The sequence below is a fragment of the Megalops cyprinoides genome, chromosome 12 (genome assembly GCF_013368585.1).
Source record: "Megalops cyprinoides isolate fMegCyp1 chromosome 12, fMegCyp1.pri, whole genome shotgun sequence".
Taxonomy (NCBI): Eukaryota; Metazoa; Chordata; class Actinopteri; order Elopiformes; family Megalopidae; genus Megalops; species Megalops cyprinoides.
Window position 1 is genome coordinate 30,917,196 of NC_050594.1, and position 15,037 is coordinate 30,932,232.

Below are 15,037 nucleotides of genomic sequence, written 5' to 3' on the forward strand. Positions count from 1 at the left end.
ATGTACATTTTACAGAAATTGTGACTTTTCTATGGAAAATTAGGTGAAGAACTGCTTTGACTGAGGAGTGTAGACATACTGAAACATTTCATATGACTCAAAATAACATACAGTATAACAAAAAGGACATAAGTACCCAACTAAAACAAGCAAAAAACAGGAACAGGACACACTTTTGTGTTTCACATTATAGGTTTAAACATCCCTTCAAAAGGCACTTACCTCAATATTGTTGTTCAGTCTGCAGTGTAAACTAGCCATAATGTTACCTGTAATAATAGCTACTATTGTACAGTCATACTGCAGTTGAAATCCTTAGTTTTACGGTGTACTCTGCCCCTGGCACAACACCACTTTACATACCAAGTGGTGGGGGTCTGGATATTTCTGTTCACAGATCTGAAATGTAACCATTATGTACTTTGTTCTCAGGGCAAGTTATTTTTTCCAAGACTTACATTAGATGTTTATACTCAGTAACAGGCTTGCAAAGCTGATAGCCTGTACTGTTGTACATATAAAAATATCTTCTAATCTCTATAAAGACAGATCAACTATACAAATGTGTATGTATAACAGTTATATAATAGTCTATACACATTGTTAGACATAAACACCTATCCACAGTGTCATCCTTAGAAAGGGCACTCATCCTTAGAAAGTCATGTGATATATCACCCACCAAATGATTCACCCACTTATTCCTTGTCGAAACCTGTGCATCTCCAAATCTCAATGTACATTTTAAGAGTAGCAGGTGTATAAAAGAACGCACTGTGGTGTAGTGGTAATCCACCAAAAATTAAGGCAGTGTTTTGAGGCTCGGCTGGAACAGTCAATGGTTTTCTCGTCTTTAGAGCCTTTAAAATTCCCAGGAGTCCATCCACCTAAGACCAGCCATTGGGCTGGCAGGGTCATGGGCCAGAGGTCCCCTCATGCCATAGGAGAGGGGGTGGAATAGGTAAAAACTGAGGGGACAAAAAGAAGCAAAATAATCTACACATACACACCATACTAGGACACAGAGAGAAGATACTAAGCTAAATGTAAACAGCCAATAGCCTAATATTTCAAGGACTTACTGCACACAGCTACAGATAAAAGAAAATACTTACTGGCATTACAATTTTTGATCAGCATTTTCAAGAGTAATGAAGCTATTAACTGAAATTGAGGCAATGCAGTGTTCATTTTCAAAGCCATATAATGCTGCAGAAGGACCATTAAGTGAAAATTACAGCAATGCAAACTCAAAAAGAAGCCTTCCCGTTAGCACTGTCCCGCTCACCTGTAGACGACAGCCAGTAGGAGCATGGCCTGGCCCGTTCTCTGCAGACAATAGGCAGGGGATGGAGGTAGCAGCAGGTCGCTACACTGCAGCAAAGTGTCCCAGGTCACCCCTGAAACAAGACGGCACAGGCTCAGGATCAGATCGCTAGTCCACAGGTTCAAATCATGCACAAGATGGCCATTCAAATACATCTCTCCCAGAGAGATGCACAGGTCCGCGGTTTCATCTCAGCCAGGGGAACGACCCCATTCCAACCTCGTGTAAACTGTTTGAATAGCTAAGGCCTATTGTATTTACATGAGTGGCACCAGGATGCCAGGATAGAGAGGTGGCTGATGGGAAGGGTGGGTGGTACCTGTGAGCATGCTGCTGAAGAGCATGGCAGGGAAGTAGTGGTGGTAGTAGAGGATGCGGCCCATGGTGTAGAAGGGCACGTAGTGCAGCAGCCATCCCAGCAAGAGAAAGCCCCCGTCTTCCTTCAGCACCCGGCAATGCTCTACAACACAGCAAGTACAGCATCTTTACTGAGGCACCAGGAGACACCCCCGGAAGAGATGTGGCCCCCAAAACATCAGCCCCCCTGTCCCCTTTACCTCTGCTTCTCTCCCACAGGGAAGCTCCCCTCTGGATTGCCACAGCAGCTACGGAGACCATGAGCACATACAGGCCCAGACTGAACAGGTTCAGCCACCAGACTACCTGCGGGCGAGTCAGGGCATCAGCCATTATGCGCTTTGTACAGAGCAGGTATGTAGACAGACTTGCAAAGAGGCTGTGGAACTTACAGGGTTTCCAAGCAGATATACGCGGTACTCCGTCTCATTCACTCCAGAGAACCGCAAGCCCTTAAAAAATAGAGGAGGCCACCAGTCGACATATTAGCACGTTCATCAAGGATTCACAGAATGTCATGTCTATCATTCTGATGTTAGCATGTATGCCATGTACCTGATAGTTGATAGGCCAGTGCCAGGGTTTAGAGTGTGCCTCATTATCTTTAGGCTTCAGGCCACTGTTACCCTGGAAAGGGAGCCATTTTAAATGGAAACAATTCACAGATCATGACGCTTAGCATTTTAACATCTAAACCCAAGGTCCTCTCTGGAAAGCTCACCCTGATCATGACAATGTGGGACTCCACGAGGATCTCCAGGAAGGACGGCTTCAGCACAGCCAGGCTAATGTTGGGCACTGCAGGCACAGACACAGCATGGCAGAACCTTACTGACACTTCTCAAGGCTAAATGATAGGAACTGGCCATTCAGCCCATCTGAGCTTGCCATTTGTCAATAAACTGAGGCGGGATTATCTTTGTGGCCTTGAAGAATCCCAAATTCGGACTCTTTCGCATATGTACATGTTTACACTCCTCTGTGTAAAGACATGTCTTTCGTGTGGGTGCAGAGTTCAAATTCACCACAATTCCACCCATGTCCACCGGTTCTGTTAACACAAACACGCTCTAGCAAACACCTGGTAATACACACAGGGATGGAGCACACGACATAGAGTGAGAAACACTGTGCCACACGGCAAAGAGATCAATGCAGTGCATTTATAGCCAGTAAAGAGACTCTAGGCATACACTTGGGGTTGATGTGATCCTCAATGTTCCACTGTGAGTTGGGTGTCTCTCTCACATAGGGGCTGCAGGACACCTCCACCTGTTCCCATCCCCTGTACAGCAAGAACAACACATACAGACATTAGCATTCCTCCCACAGTGACTCACATCACACTTTTAACTAGATTGAACTGCATTCAGACAAGGCAAAAACAGAGCAATAAAAAGACAACAGGCTAAAGAGAGCAATACCTAAACAAAAACACAAAACAGGCTCCCATGGCAGGATCTCTATGATGTAAAGCCAGTATGAATGTTAACAAGAGAAAATGCTGAGTAGATGGACTTTGGTCCATCATGGTAGACACTTTCAAATGTAAAATGGTAAAAAAAAAAGGCCTGCAACAGAAACTGTGACAACAGCAACAGAATGTCTCATGGAAAAAAGTCCATGTATAATTTGCATTATTTATTTCCGTAGCAGGTGGCTTTCTTGTGGTGGCTAACACTGCAGGCACATTTTAAATATGTTACAGTTATACACCTGAGTAGTTGCTGAAGCCAGTCATTGAATATATTACTCAAAAGGTACAGCTATGCCCCATTCAGAATTTGAACCTGTAACTTTGGTTGCAAGCAGATATCACTCTGTTAATTCACCCTATCCCATGCAAATGCTTTGTGGGTGAGCAGTGGCGGTCCCTCTCACCATTTGGGCAGGGTCTTGCCGGAGGAGTAGAGAACACAGCCGGTGGTGCGGTGCCGGAAGCGCACTTTGCTGCGCAGCACCTTGATCAGGTCGCCCCGCCGGCCGCCGCACACCTCCACCTGCCACAGGTCATTAGGGTCGCCTGTGCCATTCTGCCAGAGCCAGAGAGGAGTGACACTAGGGTCATCCCTGACCTTAAAACCCAACCCAACCATCTGTTTCACCCAGTCACATGTGAGTTAAAAAGCTGTGCTTAATTTAAATAAGAAGGAAAGGAAAGGAAAAGAAAAAAGGAAAAACCTCACTATCCCTCCCTAGTGGTCTTGGCTTTACTTTTTTTTAAAATTCATATCGAGGTGCAATTACATCACAGTCAGAGGATTACATCCCTTTTAAGCTGGTCATGTCCCTTCTGCCTGTTAGAACATGGCTAACAAGGATATAAATTCCACACAGTAATGCAGAAACCAGCTTAACCCTATCTACTGATTAGCTAAGCATTCAGGTAGTAATAAATTGATTAATAAGTAACAACCATTCTGCAAAGGTATTTTGCTGCAATCCACAGAAATAAGGGTAGGTGCAGCAATGGATTGATTTCAAATTATGTGAAGTTCTTAGTTATTAGCACAAAAATATTAGTTTTTTTATACAGTACCCACTCTTGTTCAGAAAAAGAGCTACATGTTAGATGTTCAGGGAAGTTACTATTTAATGACATTTACTATTTAATGACATTTAATTTTAATATATTATCTGCCCATCACTTACAATGCCATAGCCTGTGACCTGATAGTGCTTCCTGGTGAGGGGTGCCTCATGGAGATGACTGTGCAGGTTCCGAGTGGTCCTGAGGCAGAAGAGACAGCAACAACTCCATTGTAAGGATCCATTTCAATGGAACATGACTAACAGTTGATACATCACTGGCCAGAGAGAGGAGGTCGGCATTTACTCTTTGTGCTCCAATCGGATGATGTCACCATGTCGGACGAGGTCCGGGGCTCCAGGCTGCTCTAAATCGCAGAGAGTGAGAGAGGTCACTTAGCCAATCACATCGTTGGAGCTGAATGTTTGGTATCTCAGGTTATAGGGGCTTCATCTGTCCCCTGCAAATGAGCATTTCTCTCACCATTGGCACCATCCGGTCTATGGACGAGCCACAGATTGTTGAAGTCCTTGTGGAGGTAGGCGGTGACCTGCAGGGAGAGAGAGACAACCATGTCATGGCGCAGTGTACCGCTACAAGTGATGCCTAAGTTTCCTTCAAAACCTCTGCCTAGCCCTGTTGCATCACTGGTTTCTGAGGGAAGAGGAGGATCATCACTGTGGGTGGGGAAACTGACCTGCTGTTGCCGGGCGCCCACCCCTTCCGGGTACAGGTGCCAGTGGGAGTGGAGGTACCCACCCGCAATCCGCAGGTTCTTCACTGTAATAGTGGAGCCATACGCCAGGTCTGTGCAACACAGTGAACTTGGTGAGACTCGTCAGAGTCAGCATTAGTATCATCAATTAATTCAGGAGGTGCTAATACAGGGCAATTTATGCAAAGTACACTCACACAATACATTTCTGTAATTGCTCATTATAAAGCAGAGCAGTTTTAGTTAAATGCTTTGTTTAGAGGGCCCTAAGATGTCCCTCTGAGGAATATGAACATAAACATCTTTGGTTGCAAAGAATAAAGGGAAATCCACTGTGGCAAGAACTCACATTCAGGCATGGAAGCGTTGTACAGATTGTTCCCAACCAGTCGCGACTGGAAGGCTGAGCTGAAGAAGCCATCTCCTGGACCACTAAACAGATGGAGAAATCTTTATCACAAGAAACTCTGCCCGTATCTCAGCCCCCTTCTAACCTAAATAGTCCCTTACACTTGAATAAGAGTGAAACCAAAATATCAAAATCAAAACTCAAAAACTAAAATATGTCTTTGCCTGACAGACAGCCACGTCTTGCACAGATCATATAACCACCACTCAAAGTGCACCAACCTCTTGTTCAGGACAACAAAGTGGACAGCAAATATCATGATGTACAAGGACAGGGGGAGCAGGATCAGCCCAAACACCCGGGCCAGGAGGTGCTTCCCAAATTCAAACTGAAAGAGAAATCAGTGCCAGAGAAGTCAAGTCAGTGCGCTGTCCAGGTTAATACGGTCACAGTAGAGGTTAACTGTGCAGTGTTGAGAGGATCAGTACCAGAGAGAGCTCCAGATCTCCCAGCAGTCTCCAGAGGTCCAATACCGTGTTCAGTCCCACCAGCAGGATGACAAACAGTCCCACAAACTTCACCCCTAGAGCACCGGCCAGACTGGTCCCTGTTAATAGCAGCCACAGCCACCAGGGGGCACTGAAGGGCCTTGGAGACAACAAACAGTAAAATATGGGAACGGAATACTGCACTTTCATTATGTATCTTATAAAGCAGGGACATTCTTATATAATTTATTATTGGGGTTATTACATTAATTACATTTTGATTTGCGTACTGGAAGACTATTAAATGTCTATCTAATTCTGCATTAAAAGGCAGCAGTGTTATGTAGCAGTAAGGAGCAGGGCTTGTAACTGAAAGGTTGCTGGTTCAATTCCCTGGTGGGGCACTGCTGTTGTACCCTTGGGCAAGATACTTCATCCACAATAGAATCAGTAAATATCCAGCCGTATAAATGGAAAACACCAACCCATTTTAGTTCCTCTGGATAACAGCTTCTGCTAAATGACAATAATGTACTGTAATGTAAATCCCTACTGAAATATGACCCCTCCATTTACCCCCTCTGTGAGCTGTCTAGATGGCACAGGCTGTTGAGCCACAGTGGGGACTGCTCACCGCTCTCTTTGCAGATTGAACTTGACCATGCTCAGCACTGAACTCATTATGAAGAACATCAGGATGGGATCCAGTAGGATGTACTGGGAGAGGGTGATACATCCAGTGTCTATTAAAAAAATCACACTGTGTTGAGTGACAAAGGCAGGACTGGCTTTAGGAGTGCCAGGGGTAACAGTCTACTGCTTTATTGTGATATTAACTTTGCATGACTGAATCTTGTGCTAATGTTTTTTAAATAATATACTCACACTTATACTTCATGTCTATATGAATGCAACATTAGTATTTTTATATTTCCAGTTAGTGACAGATTACCAAAATAATCTGCTACTTTAAACTATTGTATGAAAATGTTTACAAATAGGCAGGAGGAACTACCTGCGTAGTTACAGTATATGCTTAATTCTGTACAAAACTATTTAAGTAAAACTCCATTATGTTAATGCCAGTATGCACTGGATCATGATCATGATTCACATCACATCAGAAAGAACAAGCCAATACATAGCATATACGCTGAATAACACAAAAAAGGACAGTAAATACACAGCTTATTTGTAACACTTAACACAAAACCAAACTTTCAAAGTATGCTTCAAGCAATGATTTCAAAAGAACAGATAAAGGAACCACCATCATACAATTTTCCACTCGATACCTCTAATCTAGGTCATGTTAGCATGCGCTCTGATTCCTCAGCAAAGCAGATGTTTGTTAGGCAGATGGCATTATGGAACTCGTCCTGCTCGTTGACAAAGGAGTAGCCCAGAATCTGAGATGGCTGGGCGCTGCCGTGGTGATCGACACTCACCAAAGACCAGCAGCGTGGCAGTGATGAGGGCTGCTGGAGGCGACTGGGTCAACTCCAGCACCGTGAGGTAGGCGAAAGGGGGCAGGCACGAGCCCAGGAGTGCGCAGAACTGCAACGGGACAGGCACAAACGGACAGGAACGAGAGAAAAAGCAGAGCGGGGCATGGCTTTGAGAACTGAGCAGAAAAACAGCGGCTACAGTTCTACAGCTGTGGCTACAAGTACAACCCACTGGGAAATGGCTCTACCAGCCCGTCTATATTGCATTTGATTGGTAGACTGCCTTCAGGAACCTACCGGCACAAACACACAGAAACACAGAGAAACAAAAGAGAAGTAGGACTGTGATCCAGTAATGAGGCTCACCCCTCGCATGCCCCAGTAGTTATGATGTTCGTATTTGTCCCCTGGTTTGTTGAATGGGAAGGTGCCATCATAGCCAGTCATGTACCCAGCTAAACCAATCAGCATCTAAGCACATGAGGAAGAAACAGTTTACATGCTGTCAGATTCACATACACAGACAACAGGCTAGAACTGGGCAAAATAAGATGAGCACCACACACTCTACATGAAATGACACTAGAAGCTGTGATGTGTGGGGCACAATATTGCAAAAGTCTGATTTCAGTAGTCTTAAATACTAAAGTATCAACATGTTATACTGAAAGTTCTGCACACAAGGTAATGCATTAACAGGGAGAATGAAGGTGCATTCAATGATGTCTTACTTTGCCAAGAGGTGGGTGGACATCAAAGAAGAAAGTCCTGTTGATGTAGTAGCTGCCCATTTTTCCAAAATGGGTCTCATCCCAGCTACAGAGAAATGTTGATATTGTGAAATCTGGTCACTAAAAAGGATGTCATCTTATTCTAACAACTATTCTCAGCAGTCTTCAGAGAACCCAGTATTTGACCTCACTCAATTTACACACTGGACACCTATAAACAAGTAAGTTGCTAATACTTTTTCAGTGGACGAAATAATCTATCCAATCCCTACAGTCTGTTACATTAAATGACTTCTTAACTTCGACCTTGAACTGTAACAAATGGAGTACATGAGAGTTCAGGCATATTTACAGACTGAAAACGCCTTAACATTTTTGGGACAAGTGGCATGGCTCACCATATATGAGGTGGCTCCAGGATCTTGTAAAAGCGTGTGGAGAAGGACAGTAACACCACCAAAGCGAATGAGAGTGCGGTACATCGTTTGTCAGACTTTGTCATGCAGATTTTTAACTTAAGCATCGGTTTCACTGCGCCATTTAAAGTTTGCGAATCGCCGCGTTGTCGTTGCTGATTGTCGTCATTACCGCTCCCAGGCATTGCTTTCTCAGTCCCGTCAGGCATTTTCAAGTTCGGTTCAACCGTTTTCGTGCAAGCTTTCCGATTTCTTACTGTAAATGTCTCTGGGTTGTGTCTCCATTGTGTTTCGCATTCTTTGCTTGCCATTGATGAACTGACAAACAAAAATAAATAATATACTATAACGTTAGCCTAGAAACACCTTTTACACGGAAAGCTTAATGGCGTGTAGCTATAAGCTTAACGATCGAGATTGTCTGATTGTTGCCATTTCGTGCAAGTCTTCGTACAATCGAATGACATTTACAGCTCACAAAATGCTGCAATGCTATAATAGTCCGGTTTTCCAAACAAGGTTAACCCAACAATTACATGACATTCGATACTAACCTGCAGCTTCACACTATATTAGCTATGTGTCACTTAAGCAGCGCTTAATGAATTCAACGCATTCACCGTAGCTGGGTAATGGATAGAAATAGCCAGCTGCACTTAAAAATAAGATACCCCTTATTTCTAGTCTGCACATATCTGAAAATTTATACGACACAATTTACACAAACTGAAATATAAGTATATATTCCATATTAAGTTAGTTCAATGAACGGTTTTCAAGTAACGGACAGAGTGCAACCAAAACTTACGTATTAGCTACCTTATAAACACTATGTGGTAGGCATCAGCCATATTCACACACGTGTTTGTGGGAGATGTATTTTCTTTGCCCAGTTGTAAGAGCTGGACAGCAAACAGAAAACATCATTTCCCAAAAGCCACCCCACTGCGGTGAGTCATGCATACTTAACCAATCACGAATGGAGGATCACAGTAAAGGAGAGTTTCAGACGTCCACTACACGGCGCTGCTGCTTCACCTATTTACATTTCAACAGCATAAGGGTTTGCTGCAATAATGCGACGCCCTTTAAATCGGGTAACGTTAATTGGGGTTACAGTGGGTTTCATTTCAGGTGGAGCCGGAAGACAACAATCCACCAAAAATCTTTTTTCGTGGCGACACTGTAAGAAGACAATAACTTGCACCGCAACAATAGGAAGATGTATTTGTGAAGAAGGCCAGACAAGACAACTGTTGTTGTCCATAGTGAGAACATTAGACAAGTCAGGTCATACAACTATTTACCATTGCTGTTTGATTTGGAAATCTGTTCATCTGAAATCACAAATACTCCCTCTGATAAACTAAAGCGTTAATCATAGACACAAACCTTTTTTTTTCACTGCAAGAAAATTTTGAACAAAGCGTCATCAGGATGTCTTTGAATGTTATTCTATGTTCTAAATCAATCCTGCTCCTGCCCCCCTCCACTCCGCACATTTTCCATCTTTCCCTGCTCTACATACCTGACTGAACTCATCAGTGGCACTTTTGATTACGTGAGCACCCCTGACCTGTTAATCATGCTAATTTCAATCAGGTGTGTTTGGAGCAAGGATTCATAGAAGATATGCAGGACAAGGGGGCTTCAGGAGTAGGACTGAGAAACACTGCTCTAAATCATGAATACCAGCTTTTGCCTTCAGGGAGGCACTAGATTCCCAGTGTAGATAGCATAGATTCAAGCATGTTTGTTCCAATGTCAACTGAATTGTTTGACAGCAAATATTCTCTCTCTAAATAAGTGTTCTGGCAATGGCTAGTACTACTCGCCGGTCTTGCTCTAAAACTTGTCTCAGTTTGTATTAGAAACAATAAACACTCTGCACTGGATTTTATTTTCAGTTGGGGGTTTAATTATTTTCATTTAAATGTTTTATGCATAGCAACACTTGACTGTCCACAAAAATGTCCTTTTGGGGAAAACAAAATCTGTCTTACCTCAACCATATTATTATAACATTTGGTTATTACTTGTAGGCTCATGTGTTCTTTAGTAGAAAATGAGGTTTTAGAGTATGAGTGCAAGAAGGTAAAAATAAATGACCAGCATTTAGCATTTTTAAATTTTATTTTCATGACTGAAAGTGACTACAGTTAGAGGCAACATGAGGAATGAGAAAAATGTGTTTCCAGACCGGTTTTGAAAAGAGGGACTTCCCCTTTATCCCATAACTTATGGTTTACATAGTTAAAAAATAAAGCAAAACATTATCCATATAACAAAATGTGCTCATCACCCCTTGCTTTACCTCAATGGAAGTCTCATTAGTCTACTTATGAGAAGGGATGAAATATACAGTGCTGCTTCATTTTAGCTACCACTGCATAAAGAAATCCTTCTCTGGAGAATGCAGGTCGAGGGCATCAGTCATTGAAAAAAGCAACATCCAATAATACAAAAGACACTTGTTACTTTTAGAGGATGGCAGGATCTCTCTATACACAGACTCAATTTGAGTACTTTGACCAGACATTCATCATATGCTGTTCATACTCGAAAACCAGAATGATTATGAAACATTTTTTATCAAGCATGTTTGTCAAGCAGGACAGCTCTAATTGCATAGGATGTACCACTCTATTCCAGATGCTATGATGAGAATGTCATGCAAGGTGGAGTATTTAAACACTTATTTCACTCTCTCTGAATTTTGCATAACAGCGAGTTGCAGTGGCACAGTGGGTTTTTTAAGTAGCTGATTGACTGTTTGCTGCACTGTATTCAGACTGTGTTATGTACAAGATTCTGCCATGCCCTTAAAAATGATTTCCAATGTCTGCTCCACAGGGCAGAATACATACACTTTCTATGGTACAGTGTAAACCATTTCTCATACATAAAGATATGTTAAAAAAAAACAATTTTACAGAAATATAAAATCTACATAGCTAAGTCATTACATTTGAAGAATGTTTTTTTGGTTCATTTTTCCTTTTTGTCAAACAAAATATTGATTGTGCTATATATCTAATTAGAAAATGAAACAATTAGAAAATAACAAAGGAATTAATTACATAGTACTAGATCTGTACAAAATATGCCAAACCCCTTCAACAAAAGCCTTATCTTGCTTGCTGTGCTATATCTGTGGGAATGTTTTTACATGGGATCTGACAAAAATATGGATACACTTTGTAAACATTTAATAGAGAGCTTGATCTTAGCTGTGCCATGCTGCCTATGCCTTATGTTAATACATTTTGAGCGCCCATATATATATATATATAAAAAAAACACTGCTGCCTATGACTTCTGAAAGCTGTGTGGCAGGGAGAGGCATGAAATAACTATCAAATATAATACCAGTAAACCACACTGCTTCCAAACTAACATATGTTGTTCTTTCAACGTGTGTAACATTGCAATACTGTAGTGTTGCTTAGACCACACGGGAATATTTAAAAAGCACTGTGTTGCCTGTGCTAGACCTTGTCAAACAACATCCCCCTGCCCCGAACAGTGCCTCATGGCAAGAACGTCCCTCCAGATCAACTTCAGCTTCAGGAAAGGAAGCAATTAGAAGGACTGCAGCCATACTGCAGAGGGAGTCAAGATGTTTGTGTGTTCCAGTGTGTCCTCAAAGGGCAGACCTCTTCCTTTGTGCAAGAATCTCGTAACTTTGAGAGGTGAGGAAACCACAATGGTCCTTCAACCTCCTGTGGGTCGTTTGGTTTTGAATCATCTGGGTGTTTCTGTGGAGGAGCTGCTTCACTGACTTTTCAAACACAGTCAAGCGAGTCTGAAGATTTCAGTGAAGAGAGAATGCACGGAGAATGCACAATACTCACTCCAGAAAATGAACACTTTATTAGCTGAAAGCATGACGTTTCTCCTGTATTCAGAAGGACAAAGAGACGATTGTAGCCATTTGTTTTCTGGAGCGAGTGTCACGCCTTTGTTAAAGTACTAAATTAAAATCTTTAATTATGCTTTTATAGTAGTGCCTCCTCTCAGCTGTCAGAGCACAAACCATTTACTCTACATTTCATTGGCTTGGGGAGACCAACTGCAACAAACTCGAACTCACTGCTAAAATGTGCAAAGATAGATACACTGTGTTACCAAGGTTATGGTGAATAAGAGCAAAACAGTGCTTTAGGACTGATTTTACATGTTAATCTGAAAGAAATCCCAACAACATGACTGCGTAATGTGCATAATTCCTTTTTGCATGTCGAACAATTCTAGTGGCTGTATCAGAATAACTACCTTTTCAACTATAGTGTACCTAAATGTCCCAGTGATTTATTAGGATGCTATTAGTGGTTTTAATGTGATGTGCTGTGCTTGTGAATCAGTTACATTGAAGAAAACGCTTTTTCAGATGACTGCACCTGTAGCAGTAACATGGTCGATCATGTGACAAACAGGAATTATTATTTTTTGAGTGGTGATGAGCTGGGCTCAGTAAACATGTATCTTAAAATGCACTCGTGTCTCTGCGGTGGAAACCTCTCATATTTTATTACCCACTTCCAAAAATGGCTATTACCATGTAAAGGCACCTGCCCCAGGGACATTTTTGGAAGGGCTGAACCTTTCCAAATCAATTATGATTTAATCCACATAACCAGTCAGAAATTATTCATATATATATATATTTTACAAAACATAATTTAGCATTGTTAGTTTAAAAAGCTTTATACTCTAAAAGAAATAAATAATTAGTAGAACAAAGAAAAAATGTTCAAAAAGTGTATGTACATTAAACTCTGTCTGGCAAAAGGAATCGGGAGAGGACCTGAACGGACTATTAAGGGTAAGAATGATGTGTGGAATGCTTGGAGTCGATCCTTGAAGAAATCCCTTTAAGGCGAAAACAAATCGAGCTAATAACCAAATCCCATGCAATACATTCGCTGCACAGCTTTTTTCCACTCGGATGCTTTTGTCGGTGTGTGTCTGAGTGTGTTCCGGGAGGGAGGGCAGACATTCCTGCTTTACTGTTGAAGGTTTAGTGCCAGGCCCTGGGAGAGGGCTGGGGGGCGGGGGATGGGTGCGGAGAGAGGGCCGCACCGCCCCGCCTCACATTGCCCCCTCGCTCGGGGCAGACTCCTGGACCTCGGGGATGCACTGGTGGGGAGTGGAGGAGGCCACGAAGCCGGGCAGGCAGGTGCAGCGGTACGAGCCCTCGGTGTTGCTGCACACTCCGTTCTTGCACAGCGGCACCTTGTCACCGATGTCCGTGCACTCATTTATATCTGGAGGACAGGAAGAGGGAGAGAGGGAGAGTTAACTGGAGGCCTCACAATGCAACCATCCATTCATAATCCACACAACAGTATCCAAATCGCAGCTCTTTCAAGTCCACATCATTCTGTGAGAAACATTCTTTCGGAAGTGTGGGGTCTGAGACTTCGCTATGCTGAAAGTGATTTCACTTCTGACAAGTGCAAGGTCTGGACACGTCGGCGCGGAATCAGATCGCCGTGGTTATCACTCTCGTGTCAAAATGCGCGAGCGGCTAAATTAGAAGCAGAGGTACGGTGGTAGGGGGATTGGGCCTGACACTTCCCTGGCAGAGAGCTCACCCTGGGGGGGAGAGGCATTAAGAACACCACACCCCTGAGAGACAGGCCTTTTAAACATGATTAATTTCACCGGCCCGGCTGATAGCGTGTCATGCTCTCAGGCTTGCAGGCACCCTGAGATTTACCATTTAATGCAGGCTTATCTGTGCACCATTTTCTCTCTTTCTCTCCCGCTCTCTCTCTCTCTCTTGGTGTCCTGGAAAAGCCCTCTCCTGCCTCTGTGCACTAATGCACTCTCTTATCTGGTAGACCGCACATCGTTAACTGGTGGATGATTCAAATGTACAGTAATGGAGCATGGCGTCATTTTGCGTGTAAATGTTTGAACTGAGCTGAGCCTTCAGAGGCACATTAGGCCAGTCAGCTGTTGTTGCTTGCATTGAAAAATATGTAGTATTAGATTTCTTTTCATCAATACGCTCAGCGTGGTTTCAATTTCCTCTGCTGGCACGGCTGACTGGATTGTCACTTTTCTGCTGCTAAACCCGAATGGCCCTGGACCATTTATGTCATCTCCACATTTGAGATGGTAGCGGGACGTACTGTACAACATGACCCTTGGAGAGGCCCCCATCCCTGCAAGCGGGGTTTTTACAAATTAGAGACATGGGCTCAATATCTGCCACATTTCACTATGCTGTGGGAAAACTTTCTACCTTCAGATTGACAGTGTTCTATGCAGTCGAATTCCTGTGCTACACTGTAATTGCAGTATCATTAAGGAGACGTTTCCCTTTCAAACTAAACAAACAGCAGACTAAATGTGTGATATCCACTTTTTACATCATGTGGCCACCATTCAAGAACTTTTGGCTGTTGGATGGATGGTTCCCATGTGCTCCTGTGCACAAGTTGAACTGAAAATACTTTGGTCATCAATGTCTTCCAATTAGAGAAAAGAATCATGAGCATTACAACATGTGTGCTTGCAGTCCACAGCACAGACAGCAACTGTAACTCACTGCAAGCTCTTTTGGAATCTTGAATTCTTAACCTGATAATCTGCAATTGTTTTGATTCAATTTGAGCTTATGACATTACACATCTGGACTTTCAAAAAACATCTGATGAAGTAACGG

The 15,037-nt window shown here is 42.8% G+C and overlaps 2 protein-coding genes across 2 annotated transcripts in view; both read right to left on the reverse strand.

Annotated features, from left to right (window-relative positions):
* Nucleotides 1-715: 715 nt before the first annotated feature.
* On the reverse strand, nt 716-9,163 carry pomt2 (protein-O-mannosyltransferase 2). The gene is made up of 21 exons (XM_036542633.1): nt 8,344-9,163; nt 7,946-8,030; nt 7,581-7,685; nt 7,215-7,323; nt 6,401-6,509; nt 5,767-5,926; nt 5,560-5,666; nt 5,279-5,361; nt 4,912-5,021; nt 4,698-4,764; nt 4,521-4,581; nt 4,337-4,415; nt 3,566-3,717; nt 2,878-2,969; nt 2,406-2,482; nt 2,240-2,311; nt 2,077-2,136; nt 1,885-1,990; nt 1,647-1,787; nt 1,289-1,400; nt 716-968 (listed from the first exon to the last, which is right to left on the reverse strand). Exons 1-21 carry the CDS (start codon nt 8,670-8,672, stop codon nt 863-865), a joined length of 2,322 nt encoding a protein of 773 aa, XP_036398526.1. The 5' UTR covers nt 8,673-9,163; the 3' UTR covers nt 716-862.
* A 4,280-nt stretch (nt 9,164-13,443) lies between these two features.
* Nucleotides 13,444-15,037, reverse strand: part of LOC118786438 (latent-transforming growth factor beta-binding protein 2-like) — a 109,400-nt gene continuing 107,806 nt past the window's right edge. The window contains exon 40 of the mRNA XM_036541495.1: nt 13,444-13,628. Coding sequence (XP_036397388.1) covers nt 13,453-13,628 — 176 coding nt within the window. The 3' untranslated portion in view covers nt 13,444-13,452. The remainder of the gene's footprint in view (nt 13,629-15,037) is intronic.

What these genes read in the sequence shown, in the direction of transcription:
- pomt2 (XM_036542633.1), bottom strand. Translation starts at nt 8,672, where the DNA reads ATGGCAAGCAAAGAATGCGAAACACAATGGAGACACAACCCAGAGACA. An exon ending in AGGTCACAGGCTATGGCATT is followed by an intron (nt 3,718 to 4,336) that starts GTAAGTGATGGG and finishes TGGCTCTGGCAG; the next exon opens with AATGGCACAGGCGACCCTAA. An exon ending in CTACTGGCTGTCGTCTACAG is followed by an intron (nt 969 to 1,288) that starts GTGAGCGGGACA and finishes TTGTCCCCTCAG; the next exon opens with TTTTTACCTATTCCACCCCC.